At 40.8% G+C, this 27830-nt stretch overlaps 2 protein-coding genes and 1 long non-coding RNA gene across 5 annotated transcripts; 1 reads left to right on the forward strand and 2 right to left on the reverse strand.

Moving 5' to 3' along the window:
- Window positions 1–2926: 2926 nt before the first annotated feature.
- On the reverse strand, window positions 2927–15751 carry mknk2b (MAPK interacting serine/threonine kinase 2b). Its single transcript, XM_010734467.3, has 14 exons — window positions 15602–15751; window positions 14727–14948; window positions 14174–14264; window positions 13899–14000; window positions 13688–13785; window positions 11244–11323; window positions 10987–11060; window positions 10697–10801; window positions 10439–10494; window positions 10123–10218; window positions 6666–6860; window positions 6388–6552; window positions 6239–6279; window positions 2927–6125 (listed from the first exon to the last, which is right to left on the reverse strand). Exons 2-14 carry the CDS (start codon window positions 14775–14777, stop codon window positions 5852–5854), a joined length of 1428 nt encoding a protein of 475 aa, XP_010732769.1. The 5' UTR covers window positions 14778–14948; window positions 15602–15751; the 3' UTR covers window positions 2927–5851.
- On the forward strand, window positions 15737–22790 carry LOC113748003 (uncharacterized). 2 transcript variants are annotated; one of them, XR_003464044.1, is made up of 3 exons: window positions 15737–15844; window positions 16081–16311; window positions 21497–22790. It is a non-coding gene; the product is annotated as an uncharacterized LOC113748003 (long non-coding RNA). The 2 variants fall into 2 exon arrangements; XR_003464043.1 differs by lacking the exon at window positions 21497–22790 and having other exon boundaries at window positions 16081–17677.
- Window positions 22754–27768, reverse strand: mob3a (MOB kinase activator 3A). 2 transcript variants are annotated; one of them, XM_010734468.3, is made up of 4 exons: window positions 27532–27768; window positions 25564–26136; window positions 24034–24236; window positions 22754–23009 (listed from the first exon to the last, which is right to left on the reverse strand). In XM_010734468.3, the coding sequence occupies exons 2-4, from the start codon at window positions 25979–25981 to the stop codon at window positions 22980–22982; spliced, it is 651 nt and encodes a 216-aa protein (XP_010732770.1). In that variant the 5' UTR covers window positions 25982–26136; window positions 27532–27768; the 3' UTR covers window positions 22754–22979. The 2 variants fall into 2 exon arrangements, with proteins under 2 accessions (XP_010732770.1, XP_010732771.1); XM_010734469.3 differs by lacking the exon at window positions 27532–27768 and adding an exon at window positions 26974–27183.
- Window positions 27769–27830: the final 62 nt, after the last annotated feature.

Raw genomic sequence — 27830 nt, forward strand, 5'->3', positions numbered from 1 at the left:
AACTAGCGACTCAAATGATTTCCTTCTAGCGCTGAATAAAGACGCCCTTGAACTTAAACTCCTGCCGTGCTCTCTGATACCGACCTGCTGCTGCTGCACTCTCAAACGTCAGACTCCGCCGCGCTCAGGCTTTTTGTGGACTCCAGACAAACACGTGACCCGGTGCTGATCATCCTCAGGTGCGCCGGACAGGTAATCAGTGACGTAATCATGTAAAGTCTTTCAGCTGGTGGTGTGTGTCCTGCAGTCAGAGACACACACTCCTCAGAGAAGGACCGGGCAGCAGTCACTCAGTGAAAGGTTTTGTTACTGAAGGGTATGATGAATATTATTCATTTCCACTCTCTAAAAGTGCTAAACATCGAAATGTTTAAAGCTGTTGCACTTATGACTACCTTTTTATTAGCTTCGGATGTTTAATATATAATTTTCAAATCCTATGTTCTATATTTTTATCATTACTTACATGTTTAGGACTTAATTTTATTAAGATTTTTTATTTTTCACTTCTCTTCAATAGAAAATCAGTAATTCTTCAGCAGGTAAAATTATAGTTTGGATATATTTGCACAGCTACAGATGTATCCACAGCTGGTCACTAATTGTGAATTGTTTAAAAAAAATTTTTATTTTTTTTTTAAAGGCATGTCTTTAGAGTATTTAGATATTATATAAAGACTAATTAGAAATTCAATACAATTTTTAAAAGACAAGTTTGGGGACAACTGCAAGAAATCACTATAAATCAACAAATTTAATACACAGGGTCCAATTTATTATAGAGCTTGCATGTTTGATGTGTCACAAATGGTAATAATAAAATATGACTTCTGGATGCTTTACTGGGACACTTGAATACAACAGAGCCATTGTCAATGTTATTAGTAACACCTGTGTTTTCCTACTAGGACAGGTCAAATTTTCTGCTGTGAGATGCAGATAACATTACAAGTATAAAATTTATCCAGTGAAGTTCTCATGAAGCTGTGAAACCTTCTACTGATCTTGTTTGCAGACTCAGAGGAGGAGGCAAAGCACCTCCAAGATGATCAAGCAGCAGAAAAATCAGAAATCTGTTTGTCTGTTTTGTGTAAGAAGAATCAATCAGATTTTATTTCTATAGCACATTTCAAACAGATCAAATGCAATTCAAAGTGCTGTACAAGCAACTGACAATAACATAGCAAGTTAAAACATATTTAGAGACTAATACATGGAAAAAATAAAAGTATTATTTTTTTAAAATCCTCTTAATAGATCACATTAATATCCCTGATGCATCAGTATATATTAACACTTTATTTTCTTTACTTTATATGGTAAAGAGGGAGGGGGATAAAACAACACATGCTACATTATATCAGAATGATTTTCTGGACCACACAGTCAGAAAATATTCCTGTTTTCTAAATGACTTCATGAATGCGGTGCAGAAATAGTTTTACCCTGTTTGACTCTCATGACTTGAAATCTCCTGAGCGGCTCACACAGGGTTGATTTGTTCCCCTGTTTATGTAACGTTTGACGTAATTGAATAAACAAATTTCTATTTCTTGGTTAATAATAAACTGTGCTGTAATAAAATCATAACCAGAGGTGGAAGAAGTATTCAGATCCTTTACTTAAAAGTACTAATACCACACTGTTTTTAAATTAGTCCTGCATTCAAAACATTTTAAAGTTAAAGTATGTATGATCAGTCAGTTGTACCAAAAGTAGAAAAAGATTTAGCATGTCCAGTTGTTGGTAGTGTGAGGAGAGGAGGTCCTCTCCGAAGAGCTGGGTCTTCAGGAGGTTTTTAAAGGTAGGGCGTGCCTACAACAACAGATGAGAAAAGTTAAAGGTAAGTAACTCATTTGTACTTGAGTAAATGTACTTTGTTGCATTTCACCACAGATCACAACTATAAATACCAAGAGTGTTCTCTTCCAGTTGATTCTACCTGCATCGGTGGTAAATCTCCAGCAGAGGGAGACAAGCGCCCGTGAAGCTCTTATTGCTCATACATGTTCTCTGCAGACCACACAGAAAACACTCTGCTGTTGCATCATTTCATTTCCTGCCATATGACGTGATGCTGATATAGAAGTTATGCAACTGGCTTTTTTTTTGTTTATTTCTGTGTGAAATGCAGAAAATTCATATCTGGGAGGTTGAATGAAGGAATCATGATACAATATTGATGTGATAAATTAACACTTTGATTAAGACAATTAGTTGTTAATCACCAGATGCTTAATATTTGCAGGTTCCAGTGACAAAATGTACACGTGAGGATTTGCTGTGTCGGTTATTATTTTTGGTCTGTTATTCAAACAAGACATCTAACACATTAGTGCGGATGGAACTCTTTATTTATGCTTTTCACGTCTCCCTTTACTCATTAACATGAACCTTTAACCAAGCCCAGTTTCTGATTAACTCTAGTAATATTTCAGTCATTTGCATCTACACAGCGTTTTTTTTTAACCACAGGATGACAAATCCTGACTCGCAGCACTGTCGAAATGCTGCACTGACGTTCAGCATATTCAGCAGAAGTCATACGGTATTTCCAGGGAGATCATGAGGTGGCACACACGGCAGGAGCTGCAGCTCTTGCAGCAGGTTGCATCAGTCTCGTCAGATGGAGCCTGTCTAGCTGTGAAGAGCGCCCCCCCACAGTGGCTCTCAGCATGACTAACACAAGGTGAAACCTCCGTCACATTTCAGCCTGCTGCAGACAACTGAGCTCATATTTACCAACAGCCAAGGACATATGTGACATAGTCAGCTCATATCAGGGAGTGTTCCTGATAAAACATTTACAGCACTGAATCATGATGAAACGGCCTCAGCCTTGGCCGAAAGATAAGATTGCTGGTTAATGTGAAACTAGAGATACAAGAGAGCAGAAACCAGAGAAAGTAACAACAACTACAGAGTGTGTAGTTCAAAGCATTTTATTGCATTTTTTTTTTTTTTTTTTTACAAAAACAATACAAAATTCTGTAGCAACGGTCATAAATGTTGCCTTGAGTGAACTGCAATCATTCACATGGTACAGTAAAGTGCTTATTTTAAATCAAAATATTTTTGTACTTAAAGGATGTATTTGTTTCAAATTTCTTCTCATGAACACAATGAGCTCGGGGTGATTCAGACAGTGTTTAAAAAGAAAGAATACAGGTGTCAACTCTCAAAACAAAAGCTTTGGAGGACTGTATCAATGTAGACAGAATAACCCCACACCATGTCCATGAAATGAACTTTTTATAAAACGTGATCAATGTTGCTGGATTGTAAATGCTTTCGCCTGTGGGCTACATTCAAATTGGGGAGGTTGATGATGGACTGTCCATTTGAATGAATGACTTTGATTTTTAACACTTCCTTACTTCAAAATGACTTACAATATAAAAATTGCGAGGCTTAAGGATATCATTTTGTCCCCTTTCCCAGAATAAAAGGCAGTCCAAAAAGCTACTGCCATTTTGTAGAAATGGTCATGACCAAGAAAACTCTCAATATACCTGCTCAGGATATTGCAGAGTATGGCCAAAGTCTGTGCGTTTCTGAGTATCCAACCCTATCAAAAAGTAGGGACTAACTTGTTTGATGCTCAAAAGGGAGGAAAAAAGGCAGAATACTGAACTGTATTGGTATTTTCAAAACCCCAAGATTGCCTTGATCATTATCAGCGTAATGCTTTGAGATTACTATAGCAAAGTATTTTCCCAAATGGAGAAGAAACAGCTGCATACACAAATTCAAGTAAGTCTTATTATAAGACATAAAACCCCATAACTATGCATCTGTAGAAAGGTATTTTAGAACTATTACAGTGTCCTATTATCAGCATAATGGGTCCTTTGACACCAAGGGAGCCATTTCCAGAGTACCGTCACTGCAGTGCTGGCAACAGGACATGAACAATCAGAAGTCCCCACTTCTCACTGCTAGGTGATGGATCACATGTTCAATGTCATGACTTGAACCCTCTTTGGTGAAATGGCTACAGTGTTGTGAGACCTCATCACCAGTCCATTACCTGTCAGTGTCAAAATGAGCTTAATGAACTTAATCTGAACAAAAAAAAATTATTGCCAACTCTTACACATAAAAAATAAAACTTAAAAACTCTCCTTCACTGGGCACGAACGCACCAGATCAACTCAACTCTTTCCATCTCACCTCATACACCACATACTCTGAACTTTTAAAAACACGACATGAGGAAAAAAAGAAAAAAACTTAAGGAAAACATCCGGTGTTTCACCTGAACTGAACAGCACCTGCATGAAAAAAAAAACCACCATATAGAAAATAAAAGCTTATTAACAGCCATAAAAAAGGAAAAAAGAAAAATCAGTGTGGCACATTGACATGGAGTTTCAAACATGAAAAAAATAAACTTAATACAGCTACATGGAAGACTTTTTTTTGTTGTTTTTCTTCATTGTGGAATGTTTTTCCTTTTTTTAAATTCTTTTTTGAAAAATCTCATCTGCCTCTTATTTTGTAATTTCACTTTTGAAAAGGGATGCCTAATCAAAAAATAAACAAGACAATGGTGAACCCTTTGGGGGGGGTGGTCCAAATATTCAGTCAATAAATGACACTCGGGTCACGTTTGCCAAAATGTGCTTTTCAAACCCCGATAGGAGTTCTAACCTTTACTGCCAAAATATTCAAGGTTAAATCTAATGCATAAATCGATTTGTAGAAGAAAAAAAAAACACAAAAAAAGGGGACATGTCATGAATTCTTTACAATGAAAATAACACTGACCCAGTTTCACTTGCCTAGCCATATAACATAATTAACATATACCAACATACCAGATAAACTTCAGAGCTAGCTCAGAAGTCTTACTTTGGGGTGGCCCTGCATCATAACACAAGTGCAATAGAACACTATTAGACTTGCCTGATGGTTTCATATAAACACTAAAAAGGTGTGGCCACTGATAATTTAGCATACACGTTTTATAATAAACTGTATGAATCTGGTGCATCAATAAGTAATGGCTGGCTGGGTACAGACAAACATTCTTTGCTCTAGGAGCATTTAAGTGCGCGGCCACCAAGCTAGATGAGTGCGAGTTTGATCTCAGACATTGACAGAAGAGGCTGAACGCTGAGGAATTTCTTATATGGAGACTTAAAAAAAAACAAAAAACAAAAAAAACATCTTTAAATCCCCAGCCACATAATGGACCGCACCAGGCACGGACAGCATTGGCTTACAGCCCTTCCAACCCCTTCTACTGAACCCCTTCAAGACAGGAACAGCCTTCATCTTGGCATATTGCATAAGCTTGTACATATCTGCAGATGGGCCATTCATGCATATACATACAGGCAAAGAGAACATTCCAGATAACTTAATTCACAGTGGATCCAGTTGTAACGTGGGAGCAGCACAACAGGTTGTCCTTTGGTGTCTGAGCTTAGCTTTGAAGATAAGTGTTCTGATTTCTTCTGAACTGAGTTTTATGAAAGAAAAAAAAAAAGAATAAAGAAAAAGAACATAACTTAGAAAATACTTTTCTCTCTTTCTTCCTCTCCCTCTCCAAAACTGGCCCTCCTCCCAAACCCTGACATGCACATACTGTATGTGTGTTTGCTATATGCAGGCCCTGGGCTGATGTGCTTCAGAAGTGCTGCAGAAGGGCAGAAGGCATTTAGAGAAAGGGCTGCAAGCAGCATCTCCCTTTACAGCGAGGCAAGAAGGCCTGAATGGCAGAGGAACCGAGGCCAGCTAGAGTCAGGGAGAAGGGCCAGAATTTAAGAGGGAGAGTCTCAGGGCAGTCTTAGTTAGATCTGGACTTGAATCTTAACGGAAGGTCGGAGGTCAGGGTTGACAAAGTTCAGGCACAGTCTCCCACAATAACAAGAGGGGCCAGAAGCTGACGAAGCTCTGCAGCAGAGACAGGCCCTCCCTTGGGCTGGCTGTTCTGCTGCCTGCGCCTGGCCAGCTTGGAGTTGGAAGGAGGAGAGAGGCGCATAGAAGAGCCAGAAGCAGTGACAACAAACGGGACTTCCAGCTGCTGCTGGTCTTCCATGCCATCCTGTTCAGCCAGCTGCCGGTTCACAGCCATGGCCTTGTCAGCAAAGAATGTCAGATCCCTGGCATTGCTGGTTCTAATAGACACAAAAAGAAACAATAAGGCATTGTTAGATTTATTACAAGTTGCAAATACTTTGAAGTGTCTAAAGCGATAAAGTAGCTGGAGCTGTAACTAAGGTTCTCTCACCTTTGATGCAAGATGGATGTCGGCAAAGTATCAGATGCACCCTGAATAAAACAAAACAAATACGTTAATTATTTAGAAACCTCGACACAGACCTAAACACTGAAGAATGTCTGCCAAAAGACATGCAAGCTTGAAGGTTTTACACTCACCCCCTGCACCCAGGGGTGCTGCAGCACCTGGCTGGCACTCAGGCGGTTTTTGGCATCCCGAACAAGAAGTTTGGATATTAGGTCTTTGGCACTTGAGGAGATGTGAGCCCAGTCTTTCTCTGGAAACTCATATTTTCCTTCCTGGATACTCTCAAACAAAGTGTTCTAGAAATGGACATAAAAACATTGACCGTTGGTTACAATGTTTTTAAGTTTCACTAATATCCTGTACAAGATTTTAGAGAGCTGAAGGGCTGAATGAAGGCGTCAGTTCTTACCTGGCAGGTGTGACAGGGTTCCCCCAATTCCCAGCCACAGTCACCGCCACAGCGGCCTACAAATGGTGGGTAGCCGCTTAGCATGATGTAGAGGATGACTCCAAGGCTCCACAGGTCACAGCGCTTGTCGTAAATTGTGGCCTCCTCACTGAAGGCCTCAACCACCTCAGGTGCCATGTACTCTGCTGAACCACACTGTGAGACAAAAATAAAAACATGTTTGTTAGCCCCAGGGGTCGTAAACACAGAAAACACTAACCATTGCAGAAAGCGTAAAATCAATGAACTCAGCCTCTCGACTGTCGCACACATTCCTTCACTCAGCTGATACCTCGTGGTTCTAAGTATTAAAGCCTGGGGCCCACTCTTTGGCTGTGTCATGGGTAAGGGAGACGCCTATGTGATAGTCACATGCTTTTTTGCAGCGATGAGTTAATTTAAACTGCACTGTACAGCTTTCCTCATTGTATTAAGGACAACCAAGTAGGAACATCGGGTACAATTACATATGAAGGGTAGAGGAAGGGACGGCTGGGCTATAATAAAGCAGGTTAGTGTGGGTAGGCAGGCAGCGGTAGTGAGTCACTGCTGTAACCATCCAGTTGTACTCAAGCCAGGCAGAACAGGCTGAGGCCAATGATGGGCTCAGCTCTGACGGTGCCTTGTTATGTAGCTAAGAAAGAAATTAGGCCAAACACTGAGCGGGGAAAAGAGGATTGGTTGTCCTACAGAGCCAGAGACTGGGCTGAACCCTCACCGCTTACATAACTTGGAAACACAAACAAATGCCGTTTTAATACTTCAGGAACAGAAAAGAGGTCGCTAGTTCAGCAGAACACAAACATTACATTTTTGCCTTATGTAATAAACTTTTATTGTCACATGAATTGAAGTTATGTTTCATGTCAGAGTTTCTTTGAGATTTCCTGGTCTTAAAAAACAGTCAACTACTGTTCTGAGAATATTTGTTAATTCATCCTTTGCTAGATCAGTTATTTTTAAAACTGTAGCCTACAGCTAAACATATGATTTATTCAGCCAGTTGTCCCCACTGAGGCTTTTATTCTGGTAAACCTCTCTGGCCTATAGCCTTCCTTTTATCAGTGGGCAAGCATGTTTACATAGGAGGAATCTTTTGTGCCTCAGTACCATATCCCAGCTGTCTCCTAACTCCTCCTCCACCCTGCTGCACCCTTATGTAATGAAATTTGCTGCACAGGAATCTCGTCTCAGACAAAGCTGCGTCTGTCACAGAGAAAGCCCCAACCCCCACGTTTCCAACCAACATCAGCATCGTGTCTGGGGCGACTGCCTCCACAGACAAGCCCCCAGAATTCAGGTCAAATGCAGCTGCCACAGAAATAAGACACAACAGATATTTTTACCTACCAAGGTGCCCCAACAGTAAAAGGCAATGTGATAACTATGCTATCAAAAAAACAAAAAGTTATCAGGGCTAATGTTTCAAAGCTACCTAAATCAAAGACAAGTTAGAAGAAAAGATAGGCTGTCCAGACGGTTGCCAGCTCTCTGATAAGAGCTGATTGGGGGAGTAATCATGGCTCTTTGAAACAGCCTCAAATCTCAACTCACATTTGTTCTTCCTGTGCTGCAGTAGCAAACACCTGATCTTGCGTCAGTCACATCCTCTTCAAACCTTCCTGTAAGCTGCACATAGTTGCTAATCAGCTGCAGTTACCGCAGGCTTTGTTGGCAACGCAACCTGGGGCTTTCCTGAAACCATGTGACTAGTCAGACCATATTGACACCGCAGGCACACACACCTCTGCTGTTTATGGGATTATGAGAATAGGCTTACAATAAAGAGGCACCTACAACAAACTAATTTAACCGTCTAAGCTTGCATGTCGTGTCTTAAAGTTGCTGTTCCTCCCAGATTCCAACTGCTGCACACAAGCTTTGACATTTGAACAGTCGGATTTATTTCATGCCGAGCAGCCGCATGTCCAGATTTCTTTGCAAACTAAAATTAGCCTTTTCCTAGAAAGACCCGTGTATACCAAGAGACCACGCAAACACATCCACAGATTTGTGATCTGAGAACCCTTAGATTAAGTTAAGCACATTCAGCTGGATCAGGAACATAAGCAATAAAAGGCAAAACGACATTATATTGTGCAACAGCAACTGTAGGAATGTGGGTAACGTGGGGGCAGGGTGAGAGTGCCAATAGTCAGATGGAAATCAGATAACATTGTTCCTGTGATCACAGCAAAGAAAACAAGCCAGAGCGCATGTGCACACTGGCCGTTTGTCCCTCCCAGTTACCCTCCCCCTCCCACCGCTCTAGCCAATCACATCTCAGTTGCTAGGTATATGGGCAAAGACTAAAATTTCTAGAACAAGCCTTATGCACAGCCTTTGTATAAAGAACATAAAGAAAGCGCAGACCAGCACAAGCGTGGTTGGGGCCACTGGGAGGAGACTAACCAGAAAGAAAGGGTGGATGTTTTTCTCTCATACCACAGGGAGAAAAAAAAGGGAAATGAGAGCTGGTGTGTTTTGGTTTTTCATACTATGGGACATGGCCTTGTAAAAGTCACACTGTCTTTACTTCCCCAGAAATCTTTATTGCATTAATCCTGTGATTATGTACAAATCTTCCCAGCACAGCAAAAGAAAAATGGTAGGGAGGGAGGCCATATCAAATAAAAACAAGACCTGACAAACTAATAGTTCACACACAATGAAGTCCATCTAGACCAAGTACAAGACACCTTGTACCCCCACAACTATCTCCCCTTCAGCTAGTCCAGGAATGGGCTCTGCATCCGTTAGTTCTGCTAAAGGAAGATGAAGTTACCAGTGTAGAAAACCCCCACCCACCCCAACATTCCTGTGGGCTGAACTATCCTTCACCTGCTCTGGTCCATCTATCCAACCCCCCCCAGACAACTAACAGAGTATGTGTTGACACGTAGAAAGCTTGCCAGTTCAACTCTACCATTCCTCTTTGAGGTCACAGGGGTGCCACTTCTCTGGGCACTCAGAGGATCTGTGTTGTGACGACAGCAGGAAGGTTAAACAATTATAACCCCCAGGCTCAGGGATCTTTGCGACTGATAAACAGGAGATGGACGTTAAACTGTGGGATATTCATCGACTGTTGCCGATACGTCAGCGTGATAAGGGGGGGTAAACGCTGCCAGATAGGGACATAAAGGGAAAAAAATCTATATCATTTCAGAGAATCCGCTGAACACTGAACTACCTTAACCTCAAAAACACAACATGCTCTCTCCCAATCAGCGAGCCATACTGTTGCAAACGTCACTGTGGATTGCCCAATAGGCAACAAGCCAGTTGGACTTGATAAAAACATTGTTTTACAGCCTGAAATCACCCTGCTTATCCACATGAAGGAAACAAACCACTGTACTGGCAAGTGTACTGATCGTATAACAAATTAATCTCTTCAATGTGTAGGTGGACTTACAGGAGTGAGAAGCTCAGGGGTGGAGATGGGTGAGCTGTCGCTGTTCAGCTTGATCCCACTGCCCAAGTCAAAGTCACAGATCTTGACCGGGGAAATCTGACAAAGAGATACAAGTTCAGAATCATTAAAAATGAATCTACACTTCTTTTTATTCAGTCATTGTTTGTGTGGATCATCTACTTGTGGGACCAAAAATTTCCACTACGACTTATCTTTAGCAAAGATTATATCACCATCTTGGAACTTATCACACTTTATTACCACATTAGTTGCCCTATAAACTAATTGGACTCAAACATGTTTGCAGTAAACTCACCTTGTCTGCACTCTTACAGAGAATGTTTTCGGGTTTCAGGTCTCTATGTGCCATTCCTAAAAAAAACAAGGCAATCAGTTACCCTTTGATTATTTAGATATGGCCATTGGACCAGGATCAATAAAAATACTTTTTTAAACATTTACACAACAAGCAAGATATTTTGTACAGTGTCCACATCTTGTTTCCCTTGAAACTGTCAATTTACTTCTTTTAAAAATCATATCTGTGCTCGCCTATTTGTACAACTGGTCTTACCCTTGTTATGCAGGAAATCTAGAGCGCTGGCGATGTCCTGCACCACAACACTGGCTTCCTGTTCACTGAAGTGGCGTCTCTTGTGAATGTGTGCCAAGATTGAACCTAATAGGGGGGAAAAAATATGAATATATCAACTCTATTTACAAAAGCAAATCACAGCCTTTCCACACACAGATACAAAACAAATGGCTATACACTGGAGACTGTGCACATGCACTACAGGAATGTTTAAAAATAAACAAAAGGGATCTAAAGCAGGCACCCTGCAGAAGCCATAAATCACTTACCTCCTCTGAGCTTTTCAAACACCAGGTAGAACTTGTCTTCCTCTTCAAAGAACTCCACCAGCTCCAGGATGTTACTTTAGAAAAAGGAAAACAAACACTTTGAGCCTTTGGTTTGACTGGCTTTTAAATGTGATTTATGTACTACAGAGCAAGAGGACTAGGATTCAGCAGAAAGTGGATCAGTCAGTGTGTGGTAATGTCTCTATACATTCATCAGGTGGCATTACTTTAAGATGGTCATGACAGAAAGACATTACCTGTGGCCCTGGCACTGATAGAGCATCTCAACCTCACGGAAGACACGGCTGCGGCTGTGACCTGGTCTTTTCTCGATGATCTGGAACAGAACATTACCTCTTTAGTCACATTATCTAAAAATAGCCTGCTAAACAAATGAGTGTGACTTTAGTGTTTTTCCACAGCAGTAGGACAGAGGACGGCGCTGGTGGCGTCAGAAAACAGAGCCATCTGTGAAAGCTGATATCTGGGTGAAGGCTGTCCTCTCAACCTACACCACAAAACCCCACCCCGGGGCCGTGTTTACTTGTTGACCAGATTACAGAGTCTATATACAGTGCCCTATAACTCGTTTCCCTGCTTCCCTGCCTACCTTTACCCACCCTGTGGCACAGCTGCAAAGACAGCTTAACCTACTTTCAGTGCACCATGCAAAAGCAGAGACAGAACATCATGAGAATGAGACAAGTCACAGCAGTGCTATATTTACCCTTCATCTGTGACCCATATTTAAATCTTAAGTGCTCTTAAGGAGCCATAAGCATTCCTTTAAAAGATTCCATGAGCTAATCCCAAACCGTTTGTGATAACAACAAAAAATGCTCTCTAAATATAACTTTGTGCTGCCTGGAACTAAACCACAGAGAGGCCCACCAGCTGCACAATTCCCTGCCAAGAGAGACAGAAAGACAGACTGCTGACACCAAAGCAAAAAGGCCTGAATTTTCCAGCCCTGGTGGGTTATTGTCTGCTTGGGAGGCTGTGTATGTTTCTCTTCCTGGTAGCTGGATTACAGCTGCTATTGAAGCCCAGTGGGGCCAGAGTTGCAGTGTGTGTCTAGGATTATTGCACAGACAAGAGGCCTGTGAGCAGTCCAAAGCCTCTGCACTGTTCCAGTCTGAGTCAGCAGCACAAACCAGCCCCAATCAGCTCACTTTCTCCCAATCACTACATAAACCTCCCACCCTGATAATGATAGTTGAGAAATGCATTATCAACATAAGTGGGTCAGCTGTTAATCGAAGGACTGGATTTACAGGCGTTCAAATCAGAGATCAGAATCACTACTGCCTTCTGCAAAACAAAGCCCCACCAAGTCTCTGTGCAGGTTCAAACATCAACCCGGGGTTGTGAAATAATGCCTTGAAGGGGAAGGATTTTCTGGGGAACCATTGCTTCAGATAGGCATGCACTGCATAGCCTTCTGCTTGTCCTTGGTGCTCTGGGGGTTTTGTTGCAACTACAACACAAGAACTCCACACAACTCACCCCAGTCTGGACGGGGGAGGGTAGACAGTGGACATCTGGCAGGAGTAGTCTGAAGCCACCCCCCCACCCTCCGACTCCTAAATGACCTCCAATAACTGCCGACCCTTGTGCCTCCTCCCCCTAGAACTGCAAAGTCTCAAGGGATCAACCGAACCATCCCGGGGTAAACAATACTAACAGGCCACAGTCACATGACAAGAATCGTGCTCCAATTCCTCTGAAATATTAATGGTATGATATGGACACTTGCTCTGTGGGGAAAACGGCCTTCAAATGCCAGTTTGTTACAAACTTCCAGAAGAATGTATAAGAACAAAAAACAAGCCCCGGTCCTACTTTTTCTACACTTCAGGAAATGAAAACATTTCACAATGTTTTGATCCTAAAAATGAGGAAATGAGCATTAAATACAAGGCCAAAAAAGGAAGTCCCCAAGAGTCAAGATGTGCATTCACAAGTTCACACCACATCTGGAGAGAAAAAAAAAAAAAGTACAACTGTACCAAGCAAAAGGGAGAACAAAGCAGCGTAAACACCCTGGGTCATAACACACACCCCTCCTTCCTCTCTATGTGGGTTTATGTTTTGGCACAGTTACCAGTACACAATGTTCCCTCTACAGCGTCCTCTGTAGGCAACAGCAGTAAAGAAAGGGGGTGGGTATATCCATCCCAGCTCTCTGATAGGCCAGCAGAGTATAAAAACAGTGAGGGGAAGGGCCTGCTGACAGGAGCTAGTGTTGCATACTGAGGGAAAAAAAAAAAAAAAGCACAGCAGTAGCACAACACAAATGAGAGCCTGCAGACATCCTCTATGGAGAGCTGAACTAAGGTTAAAAAAAGAAAAAGACGTATCCTGCCCCGGGATCAGAACTTTCCTCAATACGATTTCTAAAGAATGACCAGTGAAAAAAAAGGCAGCATGGATACAATGATGCATCCTGTAGCCTTGTTTTCTTCCTAGTTTCTTCTAGCTTTAACAGGATGTAAAAAGTTCATGATGGAAAAACCCAGCACGGTCTTAGAAATTCAACATCTCTACATTAATCACTAGCCATGGTGCCCCACACAGACAGCAGGCAAGTGTTGTGGCAACAACAACATTCACAGTCCTGTGAGAGAAGCGCAGAGTTGCATAATGTTTTCAAATATACTGCAGTCATCCATTATGTCTGAGAGACAGTCTGCTTTCTTACCTTCACAGCATATTCTTTGTTGGTGATGAGATTGATGCATGTTTGCACTCTGGCATAAGCGCCCTCTCCTAGTACCTCCTCCTGTAATCTGTAGACATCTGCAGCACAGAGTTTATTATATTCAGGAGCAGAATCTCACTTGGTACAAAGAATTTTTTATGAAGGATTTTTATTATAGCAACATGATGATACTGGAAATAAAAGCTTTTACCCTCGAATCTTCCAGAGAAACTGTCAGTTGCCCGGCAACGCTTTTTCTTCTTGTTTCTCTTCTTGGCATCGGGGATGTCAATAGGCTGGCTGGAAGGGATGTCTGTCAAAACAAAGGGGATAATGTAAGTAACATTGTGTGTGCTAGCAAGGAAATAACCCAAACAAACAAAACATGAGTTAGGCTAGCCATTTTTTGTCAAATTAGACAAACCTCTGCACTGACAGAACTCCGATAAAACATTAGTCTCAAAACATTTAAGTTGAAATACTCACCATGTCTTGGGGAAGAATCAAATGTAAAGGAAGAATCAATCAGATGGGATCCGTTTTTAGTGAAGTCGTCCGATTCAAAGGGATTTTGGCCCTGGGGAGTAATTATACAAAAATGTGCTTAATGATAAAAGGTATCTTATCAATGCATTACTGAGCTGAGAGCATTGACTGTTAGTCACAAATGATAAGGGCTGTTATATCCATCTTGCAGCCATAAACCAAGGGTGGACTCAAAACACCTAAACAGCTGATAAGGCCATAAACTTTTAAAAACCAACCATGAACATCTTCTGATCCAAAGACATACAGCAGCCCACGCTAACACAATACAAAACATAAATATAGCTGAACATGACTCTGAGCAGTCGCCCACTGGAGTTATACTTTCATTAGCTAAACATACACGTGACATCAGGCTGCAGAGCCATAAGATGAGGGAGCAACAGATGCGTTTATATATAGCAAGGTGAGGTCCACTTATACATGCTGACAAATGTGCTCGGATTGGGACTTTCCATAAAGGCATGGCCGCAGCTCTGCACTGCAAACTCACCTTGAAGGAGCGATGAAATCCAGTGACTTCGGTCATCTTATTTTGCACCATTTTGCTTCGGGTGATTTGGGTTTTTTTTTGGTGGATGTGCGGCGGCAGTGGTTCTTTCTTTTTTTGGGATATCAATTTGCAGTTCTCCGAAACAGAAAGTCGTTTCAGAGAGTCGCAAGTGATCACACTGCGCTGGATGGTGAGCTTGCTGCGGCGCTTTAAACGGGAGCCCTGTGGACAACACACAACACACCGCAGTGTCACAAACCCCGTTTTATTAGGACATATGGCTGAGATACCAAACCTGCTATCATCTGCCAGGCTTTAATGAAAGCTTAACTTAAAACTAATGTCCGACTAATGTTAGTCTGTATTCACCACGCGTTCATGTAGGGCAATAAAAACAGAGTGCAACAACAACAGCAACAGCTAACTGCAGCGCCACCCACGTTTAGCTTTAACTGCTCGGTTTGTTACAGCTATCCAACTAGGCCCAGTTAAAATACACCACATGCAGAAACTCGATATAATACTAACGTTTCAGTTCAGACAAGTGAATACCATCGGGAAGCCACGCTGCTTCCAGTTTAGCAGGCAGTACAACAGCCGCAGGGAGGCTAACATTGACGTAGCTAACATTAACACGCCTGAGTCATAACGGTCAACTCGCGAGCACCAAGCCTCGAGCTGTAGTCGCGCGGTGACCGTTACGACGCTTAACTTTAACGTTAGACAGCAACGACCGTTAAAACTGCGCGCTAACGTTACAGTTAAGTGTTAATGTTGCGACACTAAAATTTTATTTTTTTTTTAAATTGCAAAAAATAAAACAGACGTCGCAAGTTAACTATTATCCAAAGCGAGTTTTATTTTTTTTTACTCACCCCGTTGTTGATTTTATAGCTCCAGTGTTAGCGTCGTTGTTTGACCCACTGCTTCGAAAGCCGCAGAGGACGGTCGGGGAGGGGGGTACGCCTGATAGGAAGTGCGTGGAAGGTGGCTGAAAAGTGACCGCGTAGGTGGTTTTATAACCTCCCCGCTGGCTCCTCCTTGTCTCCTCCCTCCTCAGAACTGCATCAACAGACGAGACGGGTCATGTGTTTTCTAGAAAAGGATACGGTGGCAAGGTACCATTTCGTCTCACTGCGATAACTTCGCCACTTCGCATGGTTAGAAGCACAAATAGCTCCTTAAAGTGGCGCAGTAGACACAAATATGAACATAAATCGATGCTGGAGTTCATTGATATAGTTTAATGTCGTCTTACGTGGAATTCTGAATGCATTTCAGGAAAAAACAGGTCGGGGCAAAGCTGGTACACACACGAAATGGTACTCAGCCAGTGTGCTCTGTTTTGTTTCAGAGGCCGCATGATGGGATGTATGGCGGAACAAAACGGCGTGTACGTGCACGTAGGCACAGTCAACGCCTGCGGCTGTTCTGATGAAAGAGATCTTAATGGAGGTGCAGAGGGACGGGACTACTGCGACATGTAGACCGACCAGATCCACTAGTTTACACCACGAGGGAGGTGAAATCATAATAAGTATCTGCTGCTGTCATCGGATGTTAAAGGCCACATTCAAAACAAGAGGTAGTGCAGCAAAGAAGAGCACGTCATCTCCGTGCTATGTAAACACATAAACAATGCGTGCACTCGCATGGGCATCACCCCTCCCCCCCCGCCGTGTGTGTGTCTCAGAAATGGAAATTTTTACATTTATGATGCCTTAAACTTTATTGTCACACCCCAGTGATGAATGGCCATGGCCAAACGACAGTTCAAAGAAATCCCCCGTCTGAGTCACAACACGCAGCTACCGGTGAAGTGGCATGACTGCAGCTGTTCCAGCATTTCAGTCTCACGTACACAAACAGTGAAATACAGGCACACTCACATGCAACCTAGAAGAGGCTGAGACTTCTTACTAGTAAAAATAGCAAAGGCAAATACACTTCATTACAAGTAGACAGCAGTAGACAGTAGGAGGAATGATTGTTCTTCTATTTTTTTTTTTTTTTTTACTGTGGGGTAGTTTAATCAACATCAAAGCCTAAAAAAACATCATATTTTATAAGATGATCTGTTTTGTAAAACCAGCTGTCTAGTAGGTGAAAAGTACATTCCTCTCTCAAATATAGTCCAGTTATAAAGTAGTGTAAAGTACCTAAAATTGTACACAAGTACAGTATTTCAATTAATACACTTGGTTATTTTCCACCTTTGGATGAAACTAGATACCTAATATCAGACTTTTTAACAACTAACTTTAATAGATTTGAAGTTTTGGGGAAAGTTAAGACTTTTACATTACATTATGTTTCTGGACTTTAAGTACATACATGGCAAATGTACTCAAAACACAAAATTATTCATACAATAATACAATGCAGTAATTATTTGATAATGTGTTGATTTTAGGTATAATGATTGATAGGGAAGGTGAGAATATTTCCCATTGTGGCCCTCCCCCCCACGTTTTGTGATGTGTGACAAGGTAGACACGGCACGTTTTAGAACCTGACGAGGAGGCAGTTCAGACCGAGGTGGAGACGCTGTCGCATGGTTGTGATAATGAAAGAAATCCAAGAACTCTTCATGTTAGTTGCTAATTGTGAGATGCCAACGTAGTATTTTCAGAGAAATGACACGTTCATACAGTACTTTTCACAGATCAAAGACAAAGGTATTCTGACAGAGGCACAGTAGAGTTATGTCATCTTAACGTTCTTTAACATTCTTTAACATACAGTTGGTAATATTAATATATATTCATATTAATATCTAACAACATACTTTTTTTCCCTGGCCTTTAACCAAGTTTAAGTATCTTAGCATTTATCTTAACCTTTTGTATTTATTGCATTATATGTATTATATGTAAATTATATGTACAGCACTTTGGCCAACCTTAGTTGTTTTTATATGTGTTTCATAAATAAAGTTTGAGTTGAGTTGAGTCTGAGTGACAATGGCTACTTAGCATCTGGCCACATGTTGCACTGTATGCCAAGAAGTGTGAATGCTTTATTGCACTGTGCACTTTGTCGTCAACCTGTATATGCTGTGTGATTTGTTATGTTAACTGTTATTTACCACTGTATATAGACCATAGTCCACAGGCCTGCTCTGTATAGCGTTCATTGATTGTTTATCAAGGGTGTTGGAGTTAAAACCATGTACGGTTTGTTTTCAGGAGTCAACTGTCTTGTGACTGGAGGCTTTCTGCGTCTCCTCCTCCTTTCACCTTCTGCCCCTCAAACATAAGCCCAATGGTAGCAAACATTACGCAAGCCGTTGGCAGTCTTTCCCTAGCCAGGAGCACATGGAGTAGTTGAAGGTTTAGCAGGAAAACAAGATCACACATTGGAGTGCAGGGGGTGGGTCTGTGTTACTATAGGTCAAATGGAAGGGGGCATCATAAATAACTTCAAGTGGCAACAACCCAATTTCAGATGTGAATGGCACTTAAGAGGGGGTCGCTTTATGGTCTGAGGTTATTCCAGACTTAAGTATGATATAACTGAGATGTGTCCCTGTTGTTGTTGTTGTCCCACTTCAGTTCAAAGCCAGTTCTCTACGACATACATATACAATTTTATGATATATATATATACAGTTCTAGATGCAGATGCATTGGTGCACAGATGTGTGCATCAGCATCATTTTCATCTGATGCTGTGCAATCACACATTGTTCAAATGCATACAACTTTTATTTTAAACACTAGTGCGGATTTTTCTGAAATACCGATATGTCAGGCTGAATTATGAGGGACATTTGTATAAAATCATGCTTGAGGCACAACTACAATATTTACAGTTGATGAAGTAATGGAAAATATGTTTGATTTCAATATTTCAGCTTTAGAGCTGCAACAAATCAGTGCAGAATGTGTGTGTGAGACACTGTCAGACAGTCTGTAAGATCGATTGAAGGTTAAATTTCCCAACCTTAAAGCTACTTAAGCTGGAAAAAGAAGTACAGCCATGTGACTATGTCACAGTAAAAAAAAAGAAGCTTTATTAATGGCTAAACAAAGCTGTAGCTGTTTTGATTCATGTGTTGAAAGGACTGAACCAGCAGAAATATTTTGCAAAAACATTTCCTGTTCTATCTTCTACAAACAGTACAGTACTCCATGCTCTATGCATCTGCACATGTAAACAAGTATTGTATAGTCATAACTGCAAATATATTCATGAAATGCACGTCCTGGACGACCAAATAAAACTGTCAAAGACTGAGAAGAAGTGTGCGAGAGGCAGACCGCCATCTTACACAGTTAAAATAAGTTGCATACTTTTCTCTAGTAGGAAGGTCACCATGCCCCAGGGTGCTGATCACACCTTTTTCCAAGAAAACTTCCCAGAGTAGAGTTCCTAGAGGGAGTTAACCTCGAGGTAGGGAAATACTCCAACATATGTATATGCACAAATGATTACAGTAGAAAGACTGCTTATTGCACCACTGAAATTAATCCAATACTCAGCAAAAGCACAAGAGTATTGGTACAGAAATACTTACCAAAGATTTCGCAACAGCCTTTGTTTTGTTCCAACTCCGTTCCAGTTGTGCTCTGAAAAACCTTTTGTACGTTTTTTTTTTTTTTTGCCCTCTGCTCTTGTTACATAACCATATATAACAAAACACCCAGAAATTAATAATGTTTTCTTAAGTCTGAGAGCCTCCTTTCAGGTTGGGTAACTACTAGCACACAGCTGAAATGTTTCATGGACTTCATTATTGAAGTTATAAATAACTAGCTGTAACACGTTTCAGTGTTTACATGTCATTTACTGTAATACATCATACCGTAGCGCTGCTTTTAAGATATTAATGTGAAATTAGTAGGTTAAAGAAGCAGATACATTTTGCCTTTTTGATGGCGATGTAATAATCAGGCTTTGTTGCACTATGGTGCAAACATGCGGCAAAGTTACAGTACACAGATGGACTGTACAACACTTGCACGTCCCTAACAAAGAGGGAAATTGCGGTTTGTTGTGTCACCCGGTTTGCACAGTCATGGAAATGTTATGATTAGTTATGTAGATTTCACAATAGAGTTTAAAGGTCTTGAAATACAGAGCGACACACGCCTAAGTTGTGTTGTGATTTTATTGTCTTATAGAGGAGCATTGTGACAATTAGGCGGCAGCTAATGATCATTTTATTATGTATTAATCTGACACCTTCAAGTAGCTTGTTTTGTCCATGTCAGTCAGTCCATAACCCACAGATTTTCAATCTATCATTGTGTAAGACTTGGAAAAGCAGAAGAGAAGCTGGGATGTTTGGCATTTCTGCTTCTAAAATGATTTTAAAGATGAATCAATGATCAAAAGAGATCATGTGGGCTTAGGTTGTACAAACTGCAGTAATTTTCCCTTGAGATAATCCATCCTCTTACTGGAACTTGTGCAGGCCCTCTGCAGCTGTGGGCATCTAAATTCATGATTATCTTTCATCCCCACCAGCTACAGTACTGCACGATGCAAGTGACTCACATGCCACAAAACCGTTATGGGTGTGTGTGCCCAACATTTGCTGACTCACATTATCTTCCAATCCCTTTTCTCTACTTGTAAATAATCACACCGTGCCATCAAAACAACAGGCGGACACTGCTGTGTAAACCCTGGCAGAGTTGGACTAGCTTCAGTACTATCTGAAAGCAGCCTGAATCTATTCCCCTTGTTCTTGGACACTTTCCAGTACTTTCCTTCATGTCTTGCAACTACAGAGTCCATCAGAGCTGCCCAGTACATTCCAAAAGAGAAAAACACACCAGAGGGAGGGGTGAGAGACGAACACAGCTCATCTCACACGTAACAGACCTAACGCATGCCAGAGTACAGTGGTGTGTTTGGAGGAAGTGATTCTGCTGGGAGCAGGTCGGGCAGGACAATCCTCTAAGAGGATCAGGTTTCAGCAGAGGAATGAGGTCATTTCAATGGTTGATGTTATTGTGGCAGATAGTTTCATCATGTTGGTTTATTAAGAATTGTATTGTGTCCAAATATGAGCTTGTTCCAGCTTGAATGAAGGAAGAAATTTGTAAACTTGTAATATACTTGTGTTATGAATGTGCTCATACACATGTAGTGGCGTAAACATCCGGTTGAGATGATTGACAGATAATAAAGTCTACAGAACCATTTACTGATAATAATATACACTGACTGGACTCTTCATTGGGTAAACCTGCACAACCTAATGTGATCCAATACAACAACTCTGCAATAAATAGTACTTTACAAAGCTTATAATGTTTCAGATTTTGTTAATACTGTCAGAAAGTTTATAATTCTATTTTATGTTTTTTTTGTAACAATAAGTGCTGTTGTTGTATTGAGAGTTGTTTCTAATGTTTTGGCCACTTTCTCATAAATGCAGTCCACTTTAACCCTGCTGCAAACTACAACCACAATAGTAAACATAATATTTAAATTAATATCTCTCTGACAGTGTCAACATAACAGAAAAATGATGAGCTTTGTATAAGTAGAAATTTGTGGCAGAGTTGTATTGGATCACATTGGATTGTGCAAGTGTACCTAATGAAGTTGTTGGTCAGTGTACGTTTGTATTCTCATTGAAAGTTGTTGATATTAAAATATATACTTTCTGAAAGAGGTCATTCTTCATCAGTACTTTTAATACATTTAAGTAAATTTTTCTTGAAAACCTTTTTCTTTTAGTATACATTCCATGTAATTAACTATTGTCATTATTATCCATCTATCCATTTTCAGTAACTGCTTATGCTTATCAGGATTGCAGGGGGCCTGGGCCTAACCTAGCTGGCACTGGCCGACAGGCAGGGTACACTCCGGACAAGTTGCCAGTTCATCACAGGGCCGGCACATCGAGACAAACAACTACTGAACGATCTGAATACTTCTTACATCACAGCAGATAACCTGCAGACCTGCAGTTGGGGTAATAAAGCAAAATGTCCCTTTACAAAGTGTACTACTAAATATTTTATGATTGTCACAAGTTGTCGGCTCTCATATCTTATAATTGTGTTTACATAGGAAAGTTTGTGTGCAAGATTGCTGTTCATTATTTATATAATCCCAACTATTGTGACTGATAACTGCCTCTTAAATCTGAACAACACTGTTATTCACAAGCCTATTCAAGACTGCTGTTGACCCAATCATGCAAAGCCGGACTCATTCACTCAAAACTCTCTCTGTATTCATCACAGTACAGTCTGGCCTGTTTCTTATATAACCAGCTCAGTCGAATCATTAACCCGTATCAGGTTTAGATGGGCTCCACTTCCCCTCTTTACTAAAAGTGGGACATTGGGCAGATTGCATAAAAGCTATATTTGCTGTAGGATTTCAGTATTTTACCACAGATGTTTTCTGGTGTCTGATGCCACCCAGTGGACACTTTTACACATGTTGTTTTGAACACGTGAGCCACCGTGAGCGTCATGTGAGGTTCAAGTCTCGTGTGACCTTCAGATGCCAGGAGTATCTGCTACAAACACCTGTGGGTTTGACATCTGAGAACCTGCCTGGTGGCCTGGTGGCCTGAGGCCCAACGTGTGCAATGACACAGACTTGATAACGTCTCACCAGCAGGCGATTAGAGTATTCAGTCAAAATATGTACGTCATCTTTAAATAAATTTCTCATTGGGATTTTAACATTTGCACTTTTTCTGCCTAAAAATATACATTACTGTATTAAAATTTCAGATGTGAGTAAAATGTGTAGTAAAATTGAAATGAGGGGGCAAAAAAAAAAAAAAAAAAAAAAATCAGTCTATGAGGCCAGTACTATCAGTTTAGGAAAGGAAAACCAGTCACTGATTACCAATAACAAATTCTAACAGAGTAGAGAATTGTTTTAATGTAACAACATAATGATTTTATAGACATACAGTAAGAAATCGTACTAATTTTAGATCATTTTAAAACAGACAGAAAGACAGAAGTATCCTGGAATGATTGAGATTCAAATAAAATAGAAAAACATCAACACAAACATACACCTCTTAATACTGTGCTTTGATAAAATGTTTGAAAACTTTTTTTTTTTTTTTTAAAGGAACAGAACGCCTCATAAGACAAGGTTCTCGGTTAAAACCTACAGTATGTGGCTAAAATAGATTACAGTACTTAAATATAAAAATAGACTCTTTTTTTTCAATTTGTTTGTTCTTTTAGTTCTCTGCTGCAGTCTTCTAGATGGACGGATGCGTTTGCCCCGGCGTGTCGACAGGTCAGTTGTGCTCCCTCAGTGACACATCCGAGAGGTCATTTCTTTCTGCAGACACAAAGCACACAGCGCAGCGAGTTAGGAAATGTTCCCATACTTTAGGATGCAAGTAAGCAGGTTTCAAGATATCTGTAAGCTCATGCTGAAAAGATAAAACAGCAACAGATACAGCTCGGCAAATAAAACATGAAGCAGCAAGTAGACCACAATGAACTACTGTTTATGTCTGCTGTTGTTTCGTCTGTGCAGAGAATTCCACACAAGAACAAGCACAAGACTAGAAGGTGCTGGAGGCACAAAAAAACAAAAAACAAACAGCAAACAGAAAAAGGTCCAAACATTATAATCTCACACTAATCACCACTGCAAACATTTACAGTTTACTGTCTAAACTTCTGGTCACACAGACCTTTGTTACAGCACGAGACATGTCTGTCACAAAGGTGTCTTTAGAAATCAATTAACAATCAGTTACTGTATTAGATCATCTTTGTCGTTACTTTAAAATGATGATTCATAGAGATTTAGACAAATTAACTAGTTTAACGTCTTAAAAATTAGCATGAGCTAATTATCTGATGACGTAAATAGCAGATTACAGGTTGCAAATTTAGCTGCCATCAGCACCTTGAACAACTAGACTACCACTTACTAAATGCAGGACTCAGTTTACCCCCCTACTTTACTATTTACTATCAATATTAATTTATTTATCAGTGTCGTATGAGCTGGCTGATAAGTAACAAGATATTGGAATGCCCAAGATTTGTTTGAAATCATTTTTAAATATTATCGCTGTTACATAATTTGTCCACCAGGGGTTTCTGACAGTTTAACTGTGAAATGTTTGCGCATGTTGGTAGGTCTCTAATTTATGCTTATCATGTTATAACTTTGTCTCCTGGCACTGCTAATGTTGTTGTAAAAAAGCTGAAAAGGCTGCTTTAACTAGTTTAGTTCAGAGTCTTTGAAATCCCATTGTTTTCAAAGCTTTTATTCACATTCTTAAAACATAATCTCATTTATTCATGTTTTCAGCTGTGTATTAGATCCAATCCCCTTCTTAACTCACCAGAGGCTCCAGCTCTTTGTGGTCCGTGAGGTTGAACTCAGTGACAAAGTAATAGAAATGCTTGTAGCAGGTATTGACGTGAGCCTCGGCCCCCATCTGGCTCACACGGTCAAAGTGGTGAATGTAGACGTGGACAAACACCCGGAAGAGACGAGACAAAATCTTCTTAGCCACCTGCATGAAGGTCTTAGGGAAGGGAGTACCTGGCAGTCAAACAGACGGAGACAAGAGAACACCACGGTCAATCCAGGATGACCTTTTGCTATTTAGAGAAAGAAACACATATGAAATATTAATATATTTAATGCAACTGTTATTTAAACTAACGTGTGTGGGGTTTTTTTTAACCTTTTCTGTCCTCTGGAGCCCCTCAGGCGGGATACCAGTATGTATGAGGGGCCCGCATCACTTCATACGTGAATGGAAAACCAACACGACTTAGTCTGGGGGATAAGCCTCTCCTCCGACCAAGTGATTAATTTAGTACGTCGCTTTGCTTTGACTAATTCAATAATAATATAGGAATGTGTTCCGAAGGAAAGGCGCGTCAGAGCTTGTTTCTATTCATAGCCAGCTGTACATTGTGTGACCCATTTTTAAATCCATTGCTTGGATGTTTCTGTAGTTAGTCAGATGCCGAGCTCAGGGCGCGCATACGTACACAGCACGGAGATAATGGAAAACCGAGGATGCCACAGCAGCAGCAGATTAAGTGATAGTGCTTGCTATGTGCAACGCTGGAGGTAATCTGACGAATGCGGCCTTGCAGATTGAATCTAATACATCGTTTAGTTATCTATGTTCTAACAAACGGCTTTGAAATGCATTCATTTATTCTTATCTCAACTTTCCTTTGTGTTCATTACGCGTTAATCATCAGAGCAGCTTTTTTTGTGGATAGTCGAAAAAAAGATAAACCATGTAACACGTGAAAATGCCAATTGTTGACTTGCGATCCCTCAAAAAAAACAAAAAAACAGACCACTTGCATCCCCTTTTTCATTTGTTGTCTCCCGTTTGTGAACAGAGCCAAAGACATACCTTTCTGCATTGTGTTACTGAATTTTGAGTCCTTGAGAATCAAAAGAATTTCACAACACAAAGAGCAAACATGAGAGAAAAACAAAACAAAACAGAAAAACTGTTTTGTAGTATAAATGTGTTTCCTTCTTCTCTCCGCTCCTCCTCCGTGTTACAGCATCACACCTCCTCATATGTGAGAATTTGCTGCTCCATCTGTTTTATATCATTATTAATCAAACACTACAGGGGGCGTGAATGTTCAGACAAAATTACAAGACATTACTTTTAGCGCTTGTGGTTTTGGGATGGGCACTGATTATTACTTGGTGACGTTTTAGGGGACGGATGATGACTTGAAATAGCGTAACTGAGAATAACTTGTGACGTCAGGAGTGTGCACATTGTCTATGAATGGGTGGTGGCTTGGTTTGCAGGTTAACTACCTGACTCTTACACACAGACACACACACACACCTGAAACTTACACACACCAAACTCCACACTTACCGACGTTGGTGGGGAAGATGTTCTCATTGTTGATTTGTACCTCAATCCAATCCATGAGCAGGCTCATGTATTTGGGGGCCGACAGTGCCGTCGGCCTCTTGTACTTGTGCTCGTCCTGCCAGCGGTATTCGTACTTGGGCCCTCCGGACATGACAGGGCAGGTTTGATCGGTGCAGGAGTCGCTGATGGTGCCGTAGATGAGGTTGATGCGGTTGAAGAAGTCGACCACGTGCACGGCCACCCAGTCATTGAGGTCCTCGCCGTGGGGAAGCTGCACGGCCTGCTTCAGGTCTAGCCCTGCGTTCAGAGACGCCTGGGCCTTCTTGTGCAGCTCGAAGCGTTGCGTCCCGGGCTCAAACTTGCGCTTGGGCCGGAATGTCCTGTCTTTGTTGAAGACTTGTTTCAGGGCCATGGACATGGTTGCATGTGGTGGCGGCAGCCGATTTGTTTGAATGCTTCTGGTGAATTATTTACTGTCGAAATGGAAGCAGTCAAAAGGTTGTATCAACACCCAGTGCAGAGTTTTTGTTATGGCCTGTCTTTTGGTATTTGTTTTGACTCGGGTCAGCGATCCTGTGTATGACACAAGGAGAGGAAAGAAAGAGACAGAGTTTTATTAATAGATGCACCTTATTTTTATCTTTAGTCATTCCTACAAAACGTTACAATCTATGGCTGCAACCAACAACAATTTCCATTATTTATTACTCTTCTGATTATTTCTATTGATTAATTATTTAAATCATTTGGTCTATCAGATTTCAGAAAATAGATACAATTTCCAATACCTCACATCACAAAAATCCTCACGACTGAAGGCCTGAACCTCGTGATATATTAGAAGTTGTAATCTACTAATCAGAACCACAAACCGGTTTATCGGACCTGAAGGAATTTGTCTTTTGGTGCACGACAAACATTAGGTAAAAAAATACAATAATATAAAAATCTCAAGTATTAACAGATATAAATATATATTACAACATGCTTTAAAGCAGGTAGTGTGCAATAGTTTATTTAAATGTGCCACATAATAATCAATTAATCTTTTAACCTCTGGTGCTTATTAAACATGTAATACAAAAGAGTTGACTGGGGGAAATTACGCAACAATAGCATCAGTGTGCCAGGATTTCTTTCTTTCTTTCTTTCTTTCTTTCTTTCGTTTGCATTGTCCTGGGTCTAAAGTTGCCTGCTGAGATGTATTAAAGTATGAGCCCCTCACCTTCTTAGGCAAATCTAAATCTTAAATTCAGAATGTTAATCTTAAAATGGAGGTCACGTCAAGATGAAGGCGCACAGGAATACACATACATGTGAGAAACACCCACACAAACAGGACACTTGATTACTTTCTATTATTATTTTATCCAACACTAAAAAAAAGTGGAGGAGGCCTGAATAATTTACCTTTTGCCTCAACACCTCAGGTCTACGACAAGTGTGAACAGTGACAGCGGAAAGGTTTCAGAGATGAAACATCATCTCAAAGTGAACATGAGTCATTTCCTCTTTCAGACACTAATTCCGCCGTGAAACCAAGAATCTGCGGAATGACAATAAAACCAAGTCAAACCGTGTGTTACCAACAGAACAAGACGCCGCTACGTTTATTTGAAGCTGTATCTAAACGTACGCACATTTACGTCCACAATAATGCCGTGTTTGTCTCATTTCTGAGCGCACTTTAAAGGATAAAAGCCAGAGATTAAACAGCAGGGCACATGACGACTGTACGAAGTTTATTCGTGACGTGACGAGCTAACTCGCTCGGACTTGTTGCTGCTTTCCACAAATGCGAGCTAAAAAATAAAAAAAAACAGCAAACAGAGCAACACAAACACACGTTATCCGTCCTTATCTCACACTACATCCTCAATATAACCGTGTAAAAACACTCGTTGTGTCAGACCCGGGGATCAAACGGTGACGAAATCGCACAGTTGGAAGACACTTTGCCGAACTTACTTGTTCCGCCTTCCTGTTCCGTCAGTTTCCTTCGACCTTTTATCGATGTTTACCTGATTACTGATCGATAGCTTTGCGTCAGCGACATGTACAGACTACATTATGGATACACGATGCGATACATGATGTATAATTACTGTTAATTCAATAAACATGTCACTTTAATACAGAAACTAACGTCTGACTCCTCCCTGCGAAACGAAAAGTACACCACTGTCAAGAGGGAGACGTTCAAGGCGACTTCCGGTTTGAACCTTCAAAATAATGTACACCTTGACTAATGTGACCAAACTGAGCAA

This window comes from Larimichthys crocea, chromosome XVII, assembly GCF_000972845.2.
Source record: "Larimichthys crocea isolate SSNF chromosome XVII, L_crocea_2.0, whole genome shotgun sequence".
NCBI classification, from domain to species: Eukaryota; Metazoa; Chordata; class Actinopteri; family Sciaenidae; genus Larimichthys; species Larimichthys crocea.